The sequence below is a fragment of the Actinia tenebrosa genome, unplaced genomic scaffold (genome assembly GCF_029948245.1).
Source record: "Actinia tenebrosa isolate PJP-AT-01 unplaced genomic scaffold, QUT_ActTen_1.0 PGA_scaffold15__27_contigs__length_11533743, whole genome shotgun sequence".
Classification (NCBI taxonomy): domain Eukaryota; kingdom Metazoa; phylum Cnidaria; class Anthozoa; order Actiniaria; family Actiniidae; genus Actinia; species Actinia tenebrosa.
This window is the reverse complement of record NW_028292575.1, coordinates 10,242,327-10,267,584: the sequence shown is the minus strand read 5'-3', so window position 1 is coordinate 10,267,584 and position 25,258 is coordinate 10,242,327. Positions and strand designations below refer to the sequence as shown.

The 25,258-nt window shown below is 39.3% G+C and overlaps 1 protein-coding gene across 1 annotated transcript; it reads right to left on the bottom strand.

The window, feature by feature from the left end:
* Positions 1–7: 7 nt before the first annotated feature.
* LOC116287935 (protein patched homolog 1) lies at positions 8–16,339 on the bottom strand. Its single transcript, XM_031694641.2, has 26 exons — positions 15,783–16,339; positions 14,180–14,372; positions 11,706–11,895; positions 11,308–11,377; positions 11,130–11,227; positions 10,583–10,703; positions 9,744–9,836; positions 9,430–9,551; positions 8,965–9,118; positions 8,627–8,761; positions 8,237–8,395; positions 7,984–8,082; positions 7,649–7,774; positions 7,282–7,400; positions 6,333–7,008; positions 6,003–6,239; positions 5,761–5,836; positions 5,419–5,675; positions 4,941–5,010; positions 4,729–4,817; positions 4,144–4,335; positions 3,707–3,844; positions 3,281–3,423; positions 2,918–3,017; positions 2,073–2,570; positions 8–1,618 (listed from the first exon to the last, which is right to left on the bottom strand). Exons 1-25 carry the CDS (start codon positions 15,843–15,845, stop codon positions 2,073–2,075), a joined length of 4,218 nt encoding a protein of 1,405 aa, XP_031550501.1. The 5' UTR covers positions 15,846–16,339; the 3' UTR covers positions 8–1,618.
* Between the last annotated feature and the right edge of the window lie 8,919 nt (positions 16,340–25,258).

The following is a 25,258-nucleotide window of genomic DNA, read 5'->3' as shown; positions in this document are numbered from 1 at the left end:
ATTAATATTTCAAGAGTATACAAGATGATATATTGATGATCTGCAGTACTTAATAAATAACGTATGACTAACAAACTATCTGTCAGTCCTTCTCTTTCACAGTCAATACATGATACCTGATGCCTTTGTTGAAAGGAAATCATTCGTGCTTCTATCACTTTGATAATACAAACATTCACTAATTATATTTCCTTTTAGAGTTGGAGGAAGAGACCCCAGAAAAGGGTTTCCTTCAAGGCTGTTGGATTCTCATTGATTCAAGCAGCCCTAGATTCTCCGCTCTGGGGTATAACTCACTAATTATTTCACTAAACTTAGAAGTATGTCTGAAATCTCTTTGAAATCTTCTTGAATCAGACCAAGACTGAGAACCAAAATCCTCCTGTACGTAAAAGACCTTATCTACTAGTAAATTGTTTTCTAATTTAACTGGAATTAAATTTTCAGTATATTAACTGTTTTGCAATTTCTCTGTCTTAAATTTTGAAATATTATATATAATTGAGGTACATATATTTGTGAGATGCAATTTGAATAGTTTTAGTTATTTCAAATATGATATTCGATGAAACCGGTTATTCTTGTGAACAGTCTTCCTCATCCAACATGACGGCGATGACGTCACATTCAGCACAGAGTGACCATGGAGAATGTAACCCGGCCTCTTGATACCGTCCTATGATTCCTTTTCGCTTCAGCCAATATCAGGTTTGAATATTCTCGTATTTTTCTTACTATATTGTAGGAATTAATCAATTTTCCTCTTGGTCCATACCGATAAACATTACAGAGGTGACAAACTTGTGTCAGTGTTGAGTATCTAAACGATTCGTCCAAGCTGTCTTATATATGGGATCAGTTTTTTACAACTTATTTACATTCCACTGAATAAATAAATTATACTTGCTTCATAAATCATAATATTTTGTTTCTACTCATTAGGCTAGTGTGTAACGATAGATGGGTGTTTTCCTACCATCTGTTACTCTAAACTGTCATGTACTCCATTAATAATGTCATTGTGTTACTAACAGAACGGGATGTTAGTTAGTGCCGATACGATTGTCTTCAGTCCCTGTTGATGGCTAAATAAAGTAACCATACAGAATCCTTCAACAGTATATGTGCTGTACATGATAGATAAGTATTTGTAGTGTTTTCCATCTTACAGCACTTTATATTCACAATTCAACGCATCTTCAGTAAAATCTAAACATTTTCTGTTTTTCATTATTGTCTTGCCTTGAGAATATTCCAATCCTTGATCTGTAAGTTTCATTGCAAGTTTCTATCCATCTTTGTAGATATTGCACCATTGTATAATATAATCAGTATCATGTTACTTGTTCAATGATGCTGGCCAATAAGACGACGACCATCTTGCATAGTTGGTCAATACTACGTATATATATGATATAAGTACACGTCCATGCATGTAGTATGTACTGTTGCATCACTGTAGTTTATTGTACATGGCAACTTGCTTCACCCTTCCAGAAAGTGTATTATACTTATGGGAAACACTTTATATTTCGTAGGAACCAGAGGTGGTCCAGCTACGCCCTCCGCTTCTTCATTTGCTATTTCCCTAATCCTTTTTGGACGACTCTGTTCCAACCTGTAAAATAGTTTACTTGCTTGTTATGAAAGCAGATACTTTTAGGGAACAAGTTATTTCAGCAATTTATCAGTAGAGTTTATCTTTACAGTATATTCAGTTGCGCTAGATGATTTTCAAACCTAGTTTATCGGTACCCTGAAACAACTTCTTGGCTGATCAAAGTCAGGGCACGGCTCACTAACAGATCGATAGCGTGTTGGGTTTTACAGAGGGAGGGAAACCGAAGAACTTGGAAAAGAACTTCAAGGAAAAAGACCTAAAATTGTAATGTCAGGTAGCGACCCTTAAAATCCCAAAATCCCTTCTATTTACGCTAAGCATTTTCTCTTTCAAGTATAAGATTGTCTCTGCCCGTTTCTTCTCAAGAGTTGGGCAAAACCAGAAATTAATACTAAATGAAACGGGAGGCCCTGAATGTAAAGCCGTTAGGACGTGTTGTAGAAGTACCTACCTATTTGACTTGAGTGTGTTCTTCTAGGTCTTCAATAGTAATCTCTCCATACTGGATCTGACCTGCTGCTTGAGTCGATCTATGAGACGACGACTGTACATTATCCTGAACGCGTTCACAAATCGTCCTTTCATTGGGAATTTGTTCCGCATGTACCTGAACAGTAACCGTAGCTGTTGCCGTTACCCTAGCAACAACAGAACTAGAAGATTCTAGATCATACGTCACTCGTGATGCCCGCGGTGAACTGTTAGATTTATTGGCATTAGACGCATGAACGCGCCGATTGTAATGTCTTTCACCTCTTGGTCGTTTACGATGATGATGCCGGCTATTATCAGTCTTATCGTCTTGTTTGCTGTTATGGTAACCTGAGGTATCCAGGATGCAAACCTGCGAGTCAGTAGGAGGTGTTCCTCTTCTACATGATGACACTGGTAGAAGTTCACGTTGGGATCCTGCTGATGATGCGGTGCCTGGTGGCCGTACTGCTTCCACCTGGAGGGACAAACAAACAACATTTACATTCAATATCGTTTAATAACTTCCGTTATATTGGATGGTATTCAAAAGATGACACCAGTATCAAGGAGTATTTGGTTGACGAAATGAATTCAAAAACTAGTCAGCTTGAGTCTGTTTTTCGTGTCACAAGTATGCTAAAAAAAAAGATCACTTGACGTGCAAATCCTATCGGTCATGTGACGTGTAAGTCCTTTTCAGTCACGTGACGTCCCAGTCCCATCACGTAACACATCAGTCAGGTGGATTAAAAGAAAGTCCATACCATATCATGATACCAACGGGCAGTATTTTTCAAGGAGGGTGTTGTCATGTATACTCACCTCTGGCGCAGGTCCTGCCATGGACAAGAAGACAGGGAGTAATACTAAACCATTTGTAACTCCGATTACGATCAGCGCACAAAGAAGATGAAAGAAATATCTGTAGAGAACAAATATCAAACTTGAGTTTCATTCAGGAATCACTGTGTATATTATAAGTATGGTAAATAAGGTGGAGTAACTAGTTTTGTAAGTACTTTGCACTATGTAAATAATAAATAGTTGGTATCCCTTAGCTCCAACATTACTTCTTCAAAAAATATCAGAAACACAGCTACACTGACTAGAGAAAAAGATCAAGAAAGTAGTGGTTGCTTAACTATATAATCGAATAATGAGGCGTCGTTGAGTATATTTACTGACCTAACGATGAAATCGAAGTCAGAACCAGCTAGCATCACGACACCCAAGAAGGTCGAAACAGCTCCATCCAATACAGGAGAAAACACTTGTTCAATTGCCTTCTGCATTCGAATGTTCTTTTCACCTGTTGCAGATAAGAATGCCTGAAAAAAGAAATCATGGTCAGTCACATTGGCTTTCTCATTCCACAACATGTGCCTTACATCCAGTCAAGTCATTACGCGGCTCAGGTAAAAAGGCGGGAAAATTATGACCCCCATGTTTTATTTCAAGTAATTTCATTGGATGAACGGCTTTTTACTCATTCTGATTGGTTCGATAAGGAAGCCATTCCGGTGTTGACAGATTCTCAAGCATTGTGATTGGATGAATGATATATTATCGCTCTCTGCTTGGTTGAAAGTGGAGCCAATTCACTTTACTCACCAGACACATGTGAACTGTAAACTCGACACCGACTCCCACAGAAAGGATAAGAGTAACAGCAGGAACTGCGCTTAGTTTGATCCCAGTCAAACCCATGAAACCAAATACTTGTACTGTTATCAAGGTAAGAGCGAGAACCTGAAAACGAACATACAACATTGACATTCCATAAAACCACTTTCTTGTACTATATTATCATGGCAAGAACGCACCAAAGCAAGGTCCCAAACCACAAAGCAGCAAAAACAATTCAGTCTGCTGTCCTTAAGTCAGAACTCAAGTCAGTATTTTCGACGCTGTCATGAGCTATGACCATCAGAAGTTCACGTACAAACCTTGGCATGGTTGCATAACACTCTCTTTGGATAAGAGCAACTAGAGAGCTTTATGTAACTGGGCCTAGGAGAGCAACTCCTAAAAAACACTCGATGACTTACGATAATGGCAGCAGCCCACAGGTTACATAGGACGATTACCATGACGATGAAGCTGACTGCAAGGATGACAATGATGGCGATAAAAAGGTTGTGTCTTAACCAAACGTACTGTTCCCAGAAGGTGAAGGGTATTCCAGATGGATACGTTGATAAACCTTTCTCTTTGAACTCGTCACATATCTCACGAACTTCCTGTAACACATCAATAACACATCCCATGAGTTGACTGTAAGACAAAAGGGTTCTCCTCTAATGTAATAATCGTGTCCATCCTTCCATTCCATTACCCTCTTTTCTTTCCATCCTTTTTATTCAATCCAATCATGTTATCTTCAACCTACATGTTCACTCCCTCCTTACATCCTTCCATTTCATTTCTCTACTTTCCATCCATCTTTTTTTGTTCATTACAGCGTTTTTCTTTCTTCAACTGTTACCTTTCTTTTCTCCTTCCATTCCATGCATTATTCATTCCAATTATATTATCTTCATCCTGTGGGTTCACTCCCTTCTTCCATTCCCATCCCTCCCTCCCTTCCATCCATCCATTTCATTCAGATATCAGTAAACTTCAACTAAATGTACCTTGATAACCTTGACGAAATCTGCTGTGTCTTTCATGTTGACCAAGTAAAATGGCAGCTGTGAGAATTCTAATGGTTCGGCAGGCTCGACTGGTGAAAACAATTTGATTGATTGGTTACAGGAACCGCCATCAGTACGACATAGGCATTACCTTCAATGCCTATATGGTGTAAACAATCATTATAGTAATATAAGTATAGTAAGAATCTTACTTTTCATGTTTCGAGGTTCTTTTGAGTCTCTGTTGTTGTTCCAGTTGCTTGGCTTTGGTCTAACATTCCCCTAAAATCAAGTGCAGTACATAAAGGTTATCCAGATGTTGCTCTTCGTAACACCGTTCTTTTGCCCGCTCTCCCCCCACCCTGAAGATAGACAAAGGAGACTGTTAGGCTTGCATCTTGGCAAGTTTGTTATGAGAATTTTTTCGAGTTCCCCAATCACCACTATGTTACTTGATTAAAGACTCGGAGACAACCCTCAGTGCAATGCCAAAATATGCAGCAAAACCAAGGGTAAAGTAAAGAATGCACAACTTCAACGATACAAACATTTTGAAATTCCACGGACCTTCACTAGAACGCTTGAATATTCTCAATTCTAAAGTTGAGTCTACTTCCGTTGAGTCGGCCGATTTTCCTCTGACCACAAACAAGAATACATAAGGATGGATATAGAAGATCTTGAACCTACCTGTGACGCCGTGTACCCCATGGTATCCACGTTATACCACACAGTCAGGTAGTGATAGAACACTTGAGGGCGTATGATACCTTGATCATCAACAAGGCGCACGGAACGAACTTGAGATCTATTGACAGGATAATTTTCATTGCCTGTCTGTGCCAACATCTTGTAACCAAGGATACCACTGTCGCTTGCATTTTCGTACCAACCAGAGTATGTTATGGTTCCTGATGCCCATTCTTCATCGAAAGACGTCTGAACATCTGTCAACACAAGAAACAATGACGGAATTATAAGACTGGTTTTTTAAGGGGAACCTCCCTACACTGGTCCAGGAAACATAAATACCTTTGAGCCAGTCACGAAAGTACATCAACCAAAATGGCTGCAGTTCCATCTCGGGTGTCTTTAATACATTCGATACCTGTAATGAATGTGAAGAGGAAAAGAAATGAGAATTGGAACAACAAACAATCTTGGTATTGAGCAAGAACAACATTGCGGGTGAGTAATGAAGTACTGAAGCAATGATATCGGTCAAGCTATTGATTTGGACGAAGATAAGGGTTAATTAAGTGACCAGTACATACTCGTTTGAAAGCATCATGGTACTCGTACATCAGATTCTGTTCTTTGCTGTAATCAAAGTTTTTCATCGTGACAGCAAAGATGGAATAAAAGGAGAAGTACATGTACTGAGCCGTAACAAACTTGTGCTCTGTGCTGTTCTTGGGGACCAAGTCTGTCAAGTCCAGTCCATCACGTACCAACAGACACCCGTAAGCACCAGCAACTAACATAGCGATGAACAGTAGTATCACAACAGTCTGCTCCAAAGAGAAAACACAATACACATCAGTATACAAGAAAAACAGTCATGTGAAGAAAAAGAAGACGATGACATGTAGAACATTACAAACCTTTGTGGAAGGCTTCTGCAGGAAGGGTCCATAGTAGTGTTTGGCGAAGTATGCAAGAGATAAAACTCGTAGCTTTTTTTTCATTTTCACCCATTTTGAGTCCATCATTTTGTTATGTGATGAATTCCTTGAAGAATCGCGTAACGATTGATCAGAACTGCGTCCCACAGGCCGAGAATTGTGTTCTATTGTTCTAGTATTTACATTATTATTCCTTGATACGTGCTTCTTGGGTTTCTCTTTGTTATCGTAACGTACAGTATTGGTTCTGTTAGGTACTACAACGTCTATGTTTGTGTCAGTGGGATGTTCACGTAATGTGCTTCTTTCAACGCGACAACCAGCACCCACGGCGGTTCGCCCATCTCCTGCACTTACAGTCAAAATATCTTGGCTGTTGAGTCCGCTTACCGATAGAGGAAGTATCGTGTTACACACTGAATTACCTCCATTACTTATTTCAGCAACAGCAGAAGCCTGTACTGTAACAGCCCCAGGAAGAGAAACTGTCCCCAGCGCAGTAGCTTGCATATTACCAGGTAATACAACAGCGCCTGCATTGACACCAGAATTCGTTACAGACGACAACGAGCTGCACGAGTTGTGGAATCTACGAAGGACCATTGCACTATCTGTTGTTGAGCTTGGTGTGATTGAGATCCTTTGAGGTACATCCCTGGACAAATAAGAAATCATATAGATTAGAGATATATCAATCTACTTCTCAGTAGCAGTATACATTCCTTGATCGATAGGAGCGCGTGGCAAGGCAGTTCAAAATGACTGATTATTCAAGCTAAAGAACTAACAAGCTCTTGTTTGAGAATGCAAAATGTGATGCGCTGAGACAGAATAAGTAGTCGGAACGGTTAGTAGGAATGTCACAAGTATAAATGATGTGTCAATAAATTAGAACTGTTTTTACCGACAGATTGAGGAAAGACTGTACCTTTGTATGCAGCAGCATAAGTCGTATCTTTGGTCTCGTTTTCTTTTCACATCGATGGCGATCATCGCAGGAAAAACGATGATAATCGCAAAGTAGTTGAACATCACGATAACAGCTGCCTGTAAAACAAGAATATGATAAGTCAATCCTGTGCTATTTGTAGGCATATCATCGACAAGAACAAAGAACATTTTTTTCGATGACTGTTCTACAAGATTGACTGAGAAACTGATGAGATACCATAGCACTCAAATGGCTTCCACCCTGAACCAATCAAAGGTCATAAAAAATATCAACCAAACCAATCACTGCGCTTGAATTTGGAAGCCATTTAACAGTGACGATGATGCAAGGTTAAATATTTTACCTGGAAGGAGAAAGCCCTTAGGGCTGGGATTGGAATGATAACAGCCATGAGGAACGCTACCATGTTGTTGAAGGATGTCAGGAAGATACTGACACCAGTACGTCCTAAAGTATATCCAACTTGATCCTGGAATAAATCAACAAATACATCGTCAATAACATGTTTTATCGCTTAGACAAGAACAGATATTCGCCACAGTCCCCTAGATTAAATGCGGGCCGAGGAAGACTGGTGAAGAATTCGTTTGGCAAGAAATTGTAGGAGTTAATAAGACTCGAGCAAGCATAGCCCATAATACCCTGCGGAAAGGGTTCCGTATCACGTGTCAGACTTACTGAAGGATGGATTTCACCACGTTCTGAAATCGAAGCATAAGTATGTGCCAACAGAAACATGTCGTCTACTCCAAGACCGAGAGCAAGAAAAGGCAAAACCTGCAAATAAGAAGAAACCAAATAAGAGGAACGCATAAGTAAATAACACATAACGAACCAATCAAATTACGAGATATCGTACATCAACCAATCACAATGCTTCAATATTATTCTTAGATACCAAGAGTCTATTAACACATAGTGCGTGGGTTACCTGTGTGGATGAAGCATTGAAGGCAATTCCACAAAATGTACAGAAACCAAGTCCAGATACAACAGCTACGGTTACCAAGACAACGCCAGCAACCCCTAAAGCACCCTGGGATTGCACTGCGTTATTCCACTTCTTTAAAGTCAAACCCGAGTAGATGAGCTGGAAGTGAAGTGAAAACTTGTTACGTCACAATACAATTACAAATGTACAGTAGAGATGACAGTTTGCATCGCCTAGACCCCGTACATATTTCATCAAACCGTTCAAAAAGTCTAGAGAATCGTATCAATATCCACGTTTTTCCATGCCAAGGTGCTTTGACTAGTTATAGTCGAGTTGTAGTTCAAAGGTGCTGCAATACGAGACATAAATATCATAATATCCACGTACCATCAGCACATATCCCATGGCAAGGCGGACAGTGCTTGTCTTGGAGAAATCTTTCAGGAGTTCGTTGAAAGATGCTGACGTGAAGGCCAGAATACTGAACTCTTCCTCGGTCTCATCGGTCACCTCGTTCATTACCTGGAAAGTGCAGCAAAAATAAATGAGACATTTGATCATTGGTAGAGCTGATTTTGCTTAATTGAGAAAATAATTAATAGGTCTAGGGTGTCGTGTTGTGACTATGACGTTGCGCGCTATGATTGGTTCAACGATTACTTCCCTACCGTGACCGTGTCGTGTTTTCATAGTCAAAGGGTTTTTTTTTTGAGCTGGTAAAATACCTTGGTGAAATTCTTTTGCCATGTCTCCAGAACCTCCCTTGCGATGTCAACATTCCACTTATAAGAACCATCTCCCTTCCAGTATCTATCTTGATGGTAGTCGTAAAGGTTGTTTACGCCCATTAATAGCACTACACTCTGTAGAGCTGAAGCACTGCAGACACAAAGAAAATACTCATTAATTATCAAAGCTGTGATCTGCGCATCCAGCATGGTCTATCACTGGTGCTCTCATGATCATCAAGATGAATGGGAAGAATAAGCAACAGTGCTGTTACATGCTACATCATGCATAGTGTTCTGCGCATCCAACAAACATATGTACTAGAAGCAGTAGTATGTCTACTCTCGATCACTTGACTAGTCAGGAGGATAATCGGCAATACACTAACTCACTCTTACTCATTGCATGATAGAAGATAATGACTGAGAGACATTGAAGGAATACCAAACTGAACACCTTACCTTCTAATCGTTCCTGATCGGTTCTTAATGACACCACCCACAATAATCTCTTCAGGCCACTCCATAAATTTAGCAGCGAAACCATGGCAACCACCTGTTAATTCGGCACCGATGTCTGGAACCTAATATTGATACATTACTGCACATTAGTATTTGATATACGAGTCTGGGGGGAGGGGAGGGGGGAGAGGTAGGGTCGCGGGAAAACTGAGATGAAACGTGAAGCCAAGAATGAAGGGGAGACACGTGGCTTAGCTATGCACGCATAAGGTTTACAGTATAATGAGATCATTAAAAGTGCCATCTACTCATACCTCCTTTGAATGAAAGTTCGGTGCTAATCTGGGACATCCGGGATCTTTAGGGTTGAGACACGGCTTCTCTAAATATCCAGTGGTGATACCAGCCTGTTGACAACCATACAAACCCGTTAACCTTGCAAGAAGGCCTTAACATGTCAAGGTAGCGTGATAAAAACCTCTTGTCTGACTACATTATGATCATGAATTACCACGATGCATGGAAGAAAATGTTACAGATAGATCGTCATAATCTTTGTGGCAGCCTTCTCGTTGACCCTGTCCTTCATTCTTTTGGAGTATCAACAAAGGTATGGACCATGATCCCTGGAATTTTATCTTTGTTTTCCAAGAAAAACGATTTTTGATTACAATTTAATTATATTCAGCCTTTGCTGAACTTTCTGGGGAGAGAGAGAGAGAGAGAAAACAAAACGAAAAAACAAACAAACAAACAAAAAACAAACAAGAAACAAAACAAAAACAAAAACAAAAAACAACAAAAACAAACAAAGACGATAAAATTTAACGTGATATCGAAATAAAGCGAGTCTTTGATAATGCTCGAATGACAGCTAAAATCCACGAATAGGTTTTCCTTGTGACGTTGATTAATGAATGACGAATTCCTTATGAGATTGTTATTCGTTACGATTATTTTGGGAAAACGAAACTGAAGATTTTAAGTGAACCTCCGCACTGATATACCCAGAAGAAATCGTACAAGACCGCGTTACAGATGAAATCCTTTTGCGAAAATCTCAACAGTGCCACGACGATGCAGAAAGAGATGATAGATCGATTGAATGCCATGAATTGTTGCTGATGAAATTGTAGTTATTCTTTCTCGTTACCTCCTTGAACAATGTACGGAATTTCTTCATTTCCCAAGAACTAAAAGATTCCTGGATCTTGTTCAGCAGGTCGATTGGATTTAAATCGGTCCATTTGAGGTAACTTCTCTGTGAATCATCCCTGTAAGAAGGAGACAACGAGAGGTGGATTCATTCATGTGTGACTGGCATCTCAACGACATAAAGATACACTACACAATACGAATAGCAAGAAAAGTTCGAAAACGAGGATTGAAAAAAAGGCGATAGAAAAGGAAAGTAAAATGAAAAAGAAGAACTGAGAAAGAAACTAGTAAAACCAGAACAGGAAAGAAGGAAACTGTGAAAGGAAGGAAGGAAGGAAGGAAGAAAGAAAGAAAGAAAGAAGGAAGGAAGAAAGAAGGAAGAAAGAAGGAAGGAAGGAAGAAACGAAGAAGGAAGGAAGAAGGAAGGAAGGAAGAAACGAAGAAGGAAGGAAGAAACAAGAAAGGAAGAATGAAGGAAGGAAGAAGGAAGAAAGAATATGAGTGAAAGGATAGAATTGAAATGAAATCTATCAATAGCTTACGGTAAAGTCATGTCTATTTCAGGCCCATGAACCTTTGCACCCTCCCAGAAACAGTCCATCGGCGTTATGATGGTACATGGTATTAGATGATGCATTATCTGAAACAGAAAAAAAAACTTATTCAAACGTTACCAAACCACGAGCTACAACATTACAGAACACACTACACTACACTCACCTCCCCTAACATGCTATTGTAAAAGAGTGGAAAACTAGGAGCATAACACAGATCCTTGAGAGACCAATCTCTGCAAATATCAAAATGCTGGTTAACAGAATAAATGTCTGACAATCTTTGCAAATATCAAAATGCTGGTTAACATAATAAATGAGTGCGTCAATGTTGAAGACAAATCCTGACAAACTAGTGGTTTAATATACTGATGGAATTTACCTTATTATAACTAATATTGATCTACACGTAGAGATACATACGCGCTGTAGAATCTTTATAGATACTACTGGTAGAATAGACCTGAGTTTATTAAGAGTCATATAAATCCTTTTCCTATGAGACATCAATGCGCATGCTTAAATATGCCCTAGCGGTATACAAATACATAGAAATCACTTTACCTATTAGCAACATGGACTTTGAGTTTTGCTGCTTGCTTGAGCGCCTTTTGATGCAGCAACATGGCTTCTACTGTAAGAATATTTGTTCCTTTAGAGTTTGGTGTTTGAATCACGATTTCCTGTGTGCTACCGAATTCTTTCCCAAGTGCAGCTTCGGTATAGCGCAGTTCTCTTTCTAATCTTCCACCGGCTGCAAGAACAATCAAACGAACACATTAAGTCAAGGAGTATAAGGTTTATTATCAGCAATATTATCAATTAATCCACGGGAATTCATTTCATAACAGGGACCTTCAAGTCAAAACTATCTTTAAAACTATTAATGCATTATCAACAATGCTAAGTATTTATGTTTCCAATGTCTACAGACTAATGTGTACGTTTCGCGCGAACCAGATTCATTAATGAACTTATGTAAACACAGAATTGACAGAGATTACTCTGGTTGTTGGTTTAGTCAACTAGAGGTGACCAAAGAAGCACTAATACCATTAAATGAATATTTTCACTTCAAACACTAGTATTTCTTCATCAAACTAATCACGTTGATTAAGATACGAAATGTTCTCTCAAAATAGGACTGACCAGTCTAAAGATGGGATAGCGGGGATCTTCACTTCATTGGAAGGGGAGGAAAGGTTGGAAGGGTATCTTTAGTGATGGTAGACTGGATGGGACAAGATAGAGAAAGAGAGGTAGTTGGTGACGGGTTTGGTGAGGTAAGGGCTGGTGCATATTGCTGGGTCAGCTATGTTTATGGTATGGTTGTGGTATGGGTTGTGTAGATCTAGTTTGGCCTTCGGAGCTAGACGTCCAAGGTTCGATCCTTAGGATCTTCACGTCTGTTTCGACTTTTCTCTAATCCGTGTAGCTTCAGCTTTGAATACTCATAAAACAGAGAACTGATGGAGAGAGGGGGTAAAGTGCGCACCGTCGGCTTCCATTGATAGCAGTTGAATTTCAACTGAAGGAACTACCGACGTTAAATATAGGTCCTTAATCCTTAGTCTAGAGGCAGTATGGACAAGCAAAGCGTGCGTTAATATCACTATGGGGTTTAAACCATTTTTATCCACTACAAACCACACTCGGTATTTACAGCAATGGAAATACTTTGGAAAGCATTAGCAAATAAATACCTCACATTAAGAGAAACGACCTCAAACAAGAGCAAGTGTGTTTCGCCTCAAGGCAAGACTAAATAAACACGAACTAAGTCTGAATCAAGCTCGTCAAGTTCACTTTGCATGTGTCAGTTGTTCTAGACGATTCGTGACCTGGATTTGATGGGGACATATAAAAAATAAGAGTTCTAATTTAGTTAGCGATGAGCTCAAAGGTGATGGTTTTCTTTCAAATATCTTAGATATCCGATATCTTTACGAGCGAGAGCCGAGCAACATCTTCTCAATTCACTTTAGTTTTGATCTAAACACATCTCAAGGTGCTCTCATATGCCGCAAAAGAGAGACTCTTATTACCTCTTTAAAAGCACTATCTATGTCTATACAACTTGAGACAAATGATGATGTCGAATTTGTCATTATCGAGAAGACATTTGGATCGCAATTGGAGTTGCCAACAAATCTGCAACATGCTGATTTGGCACGATAAGCTAAAACACTTTCCTGGGCTTTACATTATGACATACACTACATGAATTTAAAGAAGTGTTCTTTGCTTGGGACTTGCTAGAGGAATGTTGTTTGGCGGTCAGTGAAACGACACGGGGTCATTTTTGACTTGATCTCTTCTTGTAACATTAGTTCTATTTTTGGACAAATTAACCGGAACTCCACCAAACGGCTAGTAAAATGATTACAAAATGTACTAATGAAATAATAGCCCGAGTAACGTTAGTTAAAGGGCTGTGTACGAACGCCACAAGTATGTACGAGAATATATCTTAGTATATTTGAAAAAAAAAGGTAGATGAAATAGCGAAACGGTTCTAGTTATGAAGAAATATGATCTGGACGAACGAAGCCATAAAGTATGGCAGTTCTAGCAAGTGGATATCGACTATGTACGCCTGCTTGATTATTGATTATCGACGGCCTTACGGAAAAGAAGTTCAAGAATAATAGGATATGTGTGATTTGAGCAAAGAAAAACACAAAAAACCATCAAGGATCAACTTAATTGTCTGATTGTGAAATGAGAGTCGATATAAAGTATTACTAGTGACAACAGCATTGTTTATACGGGTAAAGACTATTGCATATTCATCTGTTCTAATATGCCGCAGTCTTTACTCTAAATGCTTATAGAACAAGCATGGAAATCAAGCGGTTGCCATAGCTAAAATAGAAGGATAATACGCTATTTTCATGCCGCAACAGAACAATAACAATACCAGCTACCAAACAAAACAACCCTGTTTATTGATCTTACTATAAGCAAACAGCAATACGACTCCTTACCAGAACTTCTGTCTACTGAACCTACTTGAGCGAGCTTAGCAGTCAACTTACCTTCGACCCATAACTTCTCTGCATTCGTTTCTAGCTTTGCCCGTGATAATCCAATGGCGAAGATAGACATTACCAGAAATCCAAAAAGAACAATTTTTCCACAATGACGCTGAGACAGGCATCCGATACTAAACAAGGCGCTCTGGATACGCGAGCGTATTTTTAGCGCTAAGCGGTTACCTCTCGCACGACCCTATATAACAAGAACAAACAAGAGTAAACGCATTAAAATATAATATAAAAAACACATCCACATTCTTGACTAAGAAAAATTCTAGTCTTATTTTTCGTGCACTACATCATGAACTGGCTTTCGTCATTGACTTTCCTTCGCTCATTCTTATAACAGAAATATTTCCCCCCTCTCCTTGTAATTCCATCGTTTGCTCCAATATCCTTTATTGCTCTCTTTTGTTGCCTGTATTTACTCGAAATCAAGCCTTATTTAAGTTTTGACATCAGAAAACATTATCCATGTAAGTTGTTTGCAGATATTTGCATTTAACTTGGAAGAGTTAGCAGGCACGTGCCAGGTAAGACCACCCAACTGCCGTGTTATGTTATGAAAGCCGAGGAAAATATTGCTTTAGAGTCTGGATAGGAAGAGGGCGAGGCGAAAAGACAGGGCTTTAAAATCCAAGGATATTATGAATATCTCTGAGCTTGACTACAGCGTTTTTAAACCATTCCATCTGTATAGATACTGCATTTACTCGAGAAGAAAACCGACTTTTAGTGGCGCTGTTTCTCATTTCTATCTTGTGCGCTCATGTGTAAACACATCTTAACTTGATCTCTGTTATTACAAGCCCTAGTACAGAACTCTGCCGCCTTACATCAATTCGGCCTTTAAGCCCTGCTTGGAACAGCACTTAGTACTAACTTTGAAATACACCAGAACTGATCTACTTTACACCGTGTACTTTAAAATTGAGTGATTCATCACCAACTGAATAGAAACGCCAAGAAAACGAGCAAAACGTCGAAGATTAGAGTATAAAACGGCTGTTTGTGCCTTTGACTTGGCTTAATCTTTGTTCCATTTTGGTAATTATACTAAACGAGGTGTTAGATCCTGGTTCTGGTGTTGCTAATACCTAAGCTGTGAGGAATTTTCCTAACCGCCAACGAAGCTTGTTTAAATCTTTCTTCGTGAACCTGTGCAAAGTGAGTAGAGTTCAATCCACGAACAGAAATATGTGTACTTAATGCACGACCTCCCTGTAGAGGCTCGATTCCATTCGTTTCCCTAAGCGGTTAGCGATATCTGATTCTAAGTTCGATTTGCTGAAAGTGTATCAACGCTGCTCATTATGATGGTTTTACTTTCATTAGGGTTCTAAAACTGACTACAAACCCTAACATCTACAGCAACAGAATGCATTACAATGACCCCAAATACCAACATAACACTTTTAAATAAAGAATCTAGGAATCCGTTGGTCAGATAATCAGTAGACTTAGCAGAAACCAACGTAAACAATATGAGTGCAATCTAAGACGCTACACGGCAACAGTTTCATGATGTTCTCTGTACGGGACGACAGCTAAAATATGAAAGCTATGCCCTTATGAAAGCCTCGAGTAGTTAGTATTAACCAACCTCATCGATATCTTGAAGCACTTCTCTAGCCCATGTGTAGTTTTCAGGAGTCGAACCACTCATGCTGTCCACGGAAGGTCGATATTTGTCTTCGTTCCACGCGCTCAATGTAGAGCTTCAATCCAACACTATAATCACTGCCAAAAATAACCATGTAATCTTTCCAATTCGCCTCCAAATCCAAGTTAGATGTGTTGGTCGAGTAAAGATGTTGTTCTTTGGAAGAAATGAGCCTTTTGTGATGTAGATTCCATAGTTTGTGAGTTGCACTTAGCATAAATGTGCAGTTCCCCTCAGAATGTGTAACATGACCGCTTAGTCAATGCTCCAGAAAGCTAATCTCTATACATTTGGACCTCAAAACGTCACTAACGCGCTGTGATTGGTTGTCGCCAACGAATTAGTCATTGGACTTCTACACAGGTAATGAATTAGGCCTTTTAGGGACCACACACCACGCGTTGACCAACTTGTCAAAACTACAAATGTGTATCGACTAAAGATGCGAGATTGCAAGAACAATAACCGACAAGATGACGAGAAAATGGCTTCAAAATTACGTCAATCCAAACACAACTAGACTGGAAGTAACGCTTTATGCTTCTCTTCGAGACTTAGAAATGAATCTAAAGGTGAATGTATAGATGGATTGAGGTAGAAAGGGTTTTTTTTAGGAAGGTATCAAGATCTGTCAGAGTAAAGGTATCGATGAAGAGTAACGTCAACAACATATGATGGCGCCGGTGTGTGCGCCGGAAGGCAAACCATCTACTCATTGGACGGTAACTGTATTCCAAAGAAAACTGACCTTATCTGAACTCATTTAGGATTTTTACCCCTTATACGAGTTTGATGACTCACTACGTGATGTTGTGACAGCCTGCCCCCACCACTAGTGGGCTGGGGTGCCTTTTGCACTTTCTGCCCTTGGGGTTTGCTCGCATTTCTTCGTGTAAAATTCATTTAACATAAAATCTATAAAAGTTACCATCCCTGCTAAGTTGTTCAACAAGGTTAATCAACTTCGTAGATAAAGAAGAAGATCTTCTGTATGTGTTCTCATTTGTGAACATTTATGGTGTCACTTTTTTTCATTTAATCCAAACAGTAGTCCTGACCTACACCCCCTTAGTAGAAAACTATCCCTATCACTATCCCTCCATTGTGTATATAGCACACGATTACCCTTGAACGCATCCATTTAATTATCGCATTTATTTCCTCATTTCTACTGGATATCAACTACTTAGAATGATGTATGTACCATGATATTGATTTCCATCTCGATAACTGTTCAGTTCAGTGTCTGGTCTCTATGGGGTGGTAAATTAGAAATCAACTGATGTTCAAACTGTATTTGATCTACTATTGGGAGGCTAAGGTAGGGAAAGTGAGGCCTAAACATGAATACTATAGAATACCCTAAAAAAAAATATAAAAAAAAAAAAAAAGACCGAAAAAAAAAACCACTGACAAATAAACTGTCAAAAACCGGGCGATCGAACCCCTCGACATCGACCACTTAGCCATATGTAGATTTTCAGATTTTAATTTTAAAACATCTTTAAAATGTTCTGTACGGTGTGCAATATGTCATCTCATTTCTTTCTTCCTTTCCCGTTCCATTTTTCTTCCATCTTTTCTTTAGTTTACCCATCCTCCCCCGAGGTATACGAGAGCGCGCTACTTTTCTTATTAGGTTAATCACATACAAGCATAGCTGCTGCATTAATCTAATTTGATCAATAACTGACCTATAAGCTTACTCTTATTGAATACCTCTTCTCTCTCCCTGCACCTCGCATTGGATTTCGTTTACATAGAAACTCGACCTTGATTGCACTGATAGTAGTCAGCGATATTATACCACTAAATATTCACTCTTTGAGAATCATTTAGTTGCTCTAGCCCCGGATATATAGAGGCAAACGTTCCCCCTCCCCTCCCCTCCCCTTCCCCTGATACTGGTGGAATTCTTTTCTCCTCAGTTTCAGTCAAATACGCCCGAAGCTAGCATCTTTTATTTCATTATTATTTCTTACGGCTTGAATCACAGCCGGAAGAGTATTGCATGGCTACTGCTGGAATTCCAAGAACGCTGTAAAATAATTAGCCGAACAGGAATCTTTGGTTTCGTAGCCTACTTCAACCTCCTACCAAGACAGAAATTCCTTGCGTGAACGAAATCCATACGAGTAATTTTCGAAAGGCTTCCACTGAGGGATTATCTTGTCGGCCACGTTTCTCGGAGATAAAAAAAAGAACGAGTTTAGTTGGCGTCTAAAAAATTATTAAATTGTTCAGTCAGGAATAAAACACTTGAGATAACGAGTGACAACAATAAATGAATTGATTTATTCGTTGATTGGTGAAAAACAAAAATGGCTGGCTGCTGTTAAGTGGTTTTCCAAGGACAGCACTTGAATGACTTCTTTTCTCATATAACAGCATTTCAACGGCTTCCCCAATCAAATCATGCGTATTTTTCAAGTATGTATTGATACTTTAGACCAGTAAAATAGGCTTGTACTTTCTGCCAAAAAGTTTAATTTTAAAATCTTTTTTACGAAAGAGCAAAATTAGCATCCAAAGGGCTTCTACCACGGACATCAAGAGCTTCCTATTCGCATTCATGATACCGCCTGTCCATTATTTCAGTCCAGTCCGTACTTGCAATGAATTGCATGTTTGTCAGTAAACGATTCGAATGCTCTTGACAGCACCTGAATGGAATCCCAAACATTACGAGCTTGTACAACCTATTTCCTATCATTAGTTTTGTGGTTACAAGACAATGTACCGTGTGGCAGAAAACACTTGCCCAATTAACTGTCAATACACATTCTTTCCTTTTTACTTCTCTTCGAGAATTAATGTGCTCTTCCGTAACATAAAAATCCCGAGTCTTAAGTGCGTTTTGATAGGATTGAACTTAACTTGGACTCGTGCGACAGGCAACGGAATGAAGCTGTTATTTCTATTTATCCTTTGTTTCTTTCTTTCTTCCTCTCTCTCTCTCTCTCTCTCTCTCTCTCTCTTATTCTCTGTTTCTTTATTTTCTTGCGGTCTGTTTACCAAGAACTGTCAATTTTCTTCACGAATACTGTTCAAATTCAGACCAGAGATTAATTGATTTTTTTTCTTTTTCGGAGACACCTCTTCACAACCGACCAGGCGACCACCTCCCGTTTCCGATCACATTGTCAGTCACGTGATACCTTCGTAAGTCACATGGTTTCTGTCGTCATGTTGCGCCTGCCACGTTTATAGATCACAGTTTGTTAAAAGACTTTGTGTTTAAGATAAAGGGATTCGTTTCCTGTCCTGCAGATCAGTAAGTCAAGAATGGAGTGTTTTACATTAGACGTGTACGGTGGAAAAGGTTAAGACGTATTAAAACCACAACTATTTGAACGAATCGTGGCGTGTCTCCGCCAGTTTTTATAAGATATCTTGTCTTTAAAAAAACACTTCTTAAAACGTTTTACAGATTGTCCAATAAGAATGAATATGGAATAAAGTATCGGCCGATATTTGTTGCAATATAGAGGAGCTTCTCTTTACTTATTTATTTCTATATATTTACTGCACTGAGTCAGTTAGTCCCCTGGCACTTGAGATATTTAGAAAAGCATCTTTAAAATCCATCACAGTTATTGCCGTAGTATCGGTATTTTGAGTAATATTGTATATGAGTCATGGATGTGCTTAAAAGAGGAAAAAAACTAAAGACCGTCAAAGGGTAGGAAAAAGATGATTCACTCAACTACTGTTGGTCAAAAAATGAACTTGAAATAAACAGTTTTCACTCTAACCCTGTATCAGGTGGACGTAAAAGTCCCACTGAAGACGCCTGGTGACGACCATCTTCAATGCCTGTGCTCATTAGAATTATTACGTCTTTTTCCTCACGGGAAAACGCTAATAAGATAAAAACTAGAATATACTTCATTAAAGCTAGTTCAAGACAATAGTTAGACACAATAAGGCTGATAGATTCATCACGACCAGACATAAAACCTCGAAGACAGTCCACTCACCTTATGACGTCACATGTTTGGTTTGCAAGGTTGAGTCGTCCTAATCTCGTAATTAAAAAGAAGTGTTTTGATAAGATATAATCGACCTTTTCCTAATGCTGTTATCGATCATCTGATATTTTAATGGTTGTCTGATTTGGAAATTAACCTGTCGACATTTTTCCAGGTTTAATCAAAACCGCACAGATAATCGTGTCACGTGACTGACGTCAGTTCGTCACCTCTCTTGGTAGAAAGTGTATTTTTTTTTCAGGGGTTACTAGACAATAGGTTAGTGCGTGCCTGGTGTTTTTATTAGTTTGTGCAATATATATTAATATGATTTCTATATAAATCGCTTCAGCAAATTTCAATCTTTGGGCTTTCACATAGATTGTAGCTTCGCTCTGTTGTGATTTTCCAACTGAATAAATTTCTAAATTAATTCAAAGCTATTCAAACCGGGTTATATTAAAATATGTACTAACAATACACAGGGATCCCACGGTAGAGTAACACTAAAACTACTTGTTATAGTATGATGAGTACACAGCACACAGGGATCCCGCGGGTTATTATCACCCACTACGAGGATCCTCTTGCTGGATTATGGTTGAGCGGTCAACCGAATATACATGCTCTGAAGCTGGTTACATCATCAGCTTGTAATAGAATCAGACACAGAGTTCCATATATCAGTGAGATTCGTGTGGCACAATTTGAAAATGAGGAGGAAAGGCCGTTTCTTTTTTAAGGCTTTTTTAGGGTGTTTTTGAATCGAATGCCACAAGGTCATTTACAACCTTAAACAGGAGGACTAGCTCTACGATGAGCAAGAGATGGTGAAGTTACTGGTTTGGTATTGGTATCATGGTACACGGGCATGCGACTAGTGTATGATAATAATGATAGCCATGAGACACTGAACAAAGATATTCCTACTTGTGTGTTCTCGGTATATTGGTACAACATCAATGACTTATGGAACGACCTTGTCACTAGCTATCTGAGATTCATGATCATATCTGAATCCAAAACTACTACAGACATGCATCAGTCCAAGGTGGCCCCGTCGGATTAAACCAAATACTCCACTTAAACTTTATTCAAACATTTTCCATTTCAAAGATGTTTCAGATTTTCTCGTGGTAAGAACAACGTGACCGGAAGTCGTTTGAGCAAAATGTCACGTGTTCGTTAAACGAGCACCAATTAGAAACCTTCAATCATCTGAAGTCACGTGACTAGGTGTTGACGTCATTTAGTGACACACAGGATGATGGTGATAATGGAGTGGGAAGCCAGTTGTGGAGACAAGAACTGAATGAAAGAAATAAAATGAAATAAGAATGGAGAGAAAACAAAAAATACATAGAGTGATAATGAAATGATCCTGAAACTGGCCACTTGAAGGTAGAGGTAGTCACGTGGGCATCACTAGCCACGTGTCTGAAGGCTGGTCGACTGTTCAAGTCAATTATTGCTCATCAATATTACATCACTGATCATGGCTGTAGCTAGATGCGGTGAAGATTGTGAACGGAAAATCTGCGTGCTGATTGCATGTAATAGGAAGGCCATAATGTAAACTACTGGGTAATCTATGAAGCTAAAGACATAACACTTATTATTATTATTATGAAAAAGATAAGCCCAGGCCGCTAAATCCCTGTCTCATGCAGGTAATGTATGTATGTGGTATAAATGACGTGCTGTTGTCTGATATCGAGCTCAGGTCGAGTGGTAGGCGGTATGTTCTAAGTGTTTATCTAAATCATATACGGTAAAATTCAAAGACAATGTCAATCCATCTGGAAATCTTATCAGCAGACGAGGCTTTTGCTTTTATTCTTCTGTTTTGTGTGTTTACGAATCTTACTTGCCTCTTACGCAATCTTGCTGTTCGGTCTGATGATACTTTTCATTCGTACCTCTTCAGACTGCTAAAGGTGACTCTGTTAAAGGGTGACAAAAGGGAGATCACTTTTCTTCAATCCGGTCCACGCGACGACCATTAAAATCCTTTGAATGAACCGCACTAACTCTCCCCACCCTCCCCACCCATCCCAATAGAGCAGTATTTTAGCTCCCCTGACATGAACTAATTAAACAACGATCGAGGGGTCTTTTCCATTAGCCATGTCAAGAATAAAAACACAATCAGATCAGATTTTGGCGGTGGAGTGATTTGAATCTAACATGAGGTTTGAGTTTGGTTCAATGGCTGGGCAGACTCCCATCGAGCTAGCGCCTCAGGGGACAGCAGCCTGGTATGCTATTAGGATCGGTGAACCACACGAAATGTCTATTGCCACCGCGGACTTTATTACTTGTTGAAAACTTATTAATTTCCAAAGCGCTTGTTGCCATTTCTCGGGCAAAGATTTTTCTGGCTTCGTCGTGACGTTGTCGGTTCAACTTCCAAATATATCTGCGGTTGTTGTAACCGCGAAACTTGTTTAACGAAAAAACATACAGTAATACAAGACATGACTAAGTTTCTAATTGTGCTAAAGTAACTCACATTTAGCTTAATGATTAATTACAGATATCCCGACATGGATATCCTGCTATCGAATTAGATATGATTCACATCAGTCGTAGTCTGGCTCTATATTATCACACTACGGTTTAAATCAGATCTTTCAAACTTCTTATTTTCAACTTTTTCCTGGCTTGTTACTTTAGTAAATGACTCTAAAAATGTCGAATAATTTTTAGATTGGAATTCTCCAGTTGTATTGCGAACGATTATAACTATATAAAGGTGACACTCCCCCCGGAAGTGCATAATAGAAGCGAGCATTACATCTCGGCACGCAACCAAGAGGCATTAACCAATCCATCGCCTACAGAATAAATCATAACAGTCCGGTGGCTAACGGAAGTGATGAAAGAATAGACGAACCATGTCAAATTTGACAAATTGAGTGATTAAATATAGATGATCGTAGCGATGCACAGGTATTTGGCTCTTTTCATCCAAAGTATTTTGTTACGTCTTTGAATGTTTGAAATATAAACTTGCTGGGATGTTGGTGGATTCATTGGAATGATCCGATGAGCAATCAGAAGCGTTTCTACTTGACCTGATGATATACTGTGTACATCTCCTGTTTACCATACCTGGTAGTAACCTATATCAGGTATTCAAGTCACCCGATGAATACCCATAACGCTGTGCACGCTTCTGGAATCCAAGATGGTGCCCGGCAAGTTGGAAATCACTTGGTACTGATTGATATCCCCGGGGGGGGGAGATACTACCACCCCAACTTGGGTAGGGGTGTGCCGCCAGGACCTCAAAACCCTGACCCTATCCCAGACCTAAAATTCTGATTTTACATATCCTATCCCAGACTAAAACTAAGAATTATACACCCTATCCCAGACTAAAAGACGGAAAATACGGTTTTACAATCGATTGCAAAGTCAATATTTAGTAAGATTTTTATTGTTTTGGTGTCGGCAGAAAGCGTGGCCTATTCGCCAGACAAAAACGACCAAAACGCTAACCCTATCTTAGACTAAAATGATACCCTATCCCAGACAAAAAATGATACCCTACCCCAGACACAAAAGCCGAAAAACCATACCCTATAGGGCGGCACATACCCGTATAGCAAATATAGGGGAGTACCCACCCCGGGTTAATATCACCACCTACCTAATAAAACTGACCCAAGTTTTGCACAGTTTTGTCTTCAGGTGAAATATTATATAAACATTGGAAAAAAATTGGTAGCAGACGTAACTTAACCATGTGGGATGTCATTCTTATAAAAAGACCACTCCAATCACCCATGCGCAGTTAAACTAGAAAGGTAGGTAGGTAGGCATGGTTATGATGTTCGATTCTTATCAAAGAAACATAGGTAAGATCATTAGCCATAACCTGTTTAACCTATTATAACAAATTATGATTAGTATTTTGAGAATGCGCGCGCATGCGGTACTGGTCACACAACGACTAATTCATTCTCTAAAATGAACAGAGAAATCGACTTACAAAACCTATGAAGAAAAGCGAGACAAGCCTCGGGGCCTTACAGACCGAGCACACGCAACACGTCTAGCATGACTATCAAATGGTTACCACCCTGACCAACCAAAATACAGGTATTCGAGCATGCACCAACCAATAACAGAGCTTTACAAACGCATTAGAGGGTTGTGGTACGATAGGTCTTCCTCCGCGCCATATGCAATATATTTTCTATATATGGATAGAAACAACGACTGCCTCGTAAAATACACTTGAATTATCATCTAATTGCTTTGTGTTTTCATCACTTGGATTGCATCTTGATTGATGATATGCATACTACACACCCCTCCCCCCTCAGTAGAGGGAGGAATGGTTTCAATTGGAATAAAACGCATTGCATTGCTTTCATTTATCATCATCTATTATTATGTTAACGTTAAAGCTAAGCTCTGCTCACTTGGGAACCCTGTGGCAACTGCCGGTATCTGATTGGCTAGCTGGACCTCCAACCTCGTATGGATCGTTTCCAGCTCATGATATTTACCATAGCTTTTGTTCGTTCCTATTAAAACATATCTAAAGCTTAAAATAGCATAAAATCTTCTAACTCTCGATGGCACTCCAATCGGCTAGGCTACCAGTCAACCAGCATCTGGCCTAGCATGTTGTCATTAGCGTGTAGGAATCTGAAATATGTGAGCATTTGTTCTTATATCTCCTCTGTCATCTTTATTTAAAATACTCTGCAACCTTTTGTTCCTGAATTAGTGTTTAATATGTAATTAGAAATAATGTATTAATAGAAGGTAAGACCGTCTCGGGAGGTCTTTGCTGTCTGTGTTCTAATTCTGTCCATTGGAAGTGAAGTGGTATTGCAACTTATCAGATGGTTTATTGTGACATTCATCAATCAGATCAATCTTCTAATCTCTTCACTAAAACTTGGATCGGACGTAGTAGTCGGCGCGCGCCCTCTATCCCTTGTGGTTTACCAGCTACAACTAATAGCCACCAGCTGCGATGATCATCAGTATTAACTACTTCTAGTTTTTCCTTTGCTTGGGGAATCCGGCGCGGATCCAGTTGGTGTGTATGAACTAGGAGGAGTCTTTAAATAGCCTCTCAGGTATTGATTCTCACTCTCGGCCGTCCATTCATAGCGAGCTGCGATTCAGCATTACATCATAGTCAGAACTGATATGTGCTTTTGTGGAAACAAAGTTTCAAACCATTGATTTTTGATATTTTCTTTTCTTTTTCTATTTCTTTTAAATTCTTTTTCCATTCCCAGTTTGGTCTCCATGAGAAGAGCGAATACTCCTTTCTGACCTACTAGACTATAACCGTCGGCTCGCGGTTCTGCACATCAGTCAGTTGTGATTCAATAAGTCCATTCTGGTTTTTAGTTTTTATGACCAGCGAGCCGATTAGACCACCGGTGAACTAGTAATAGCATGTAGACACGATCA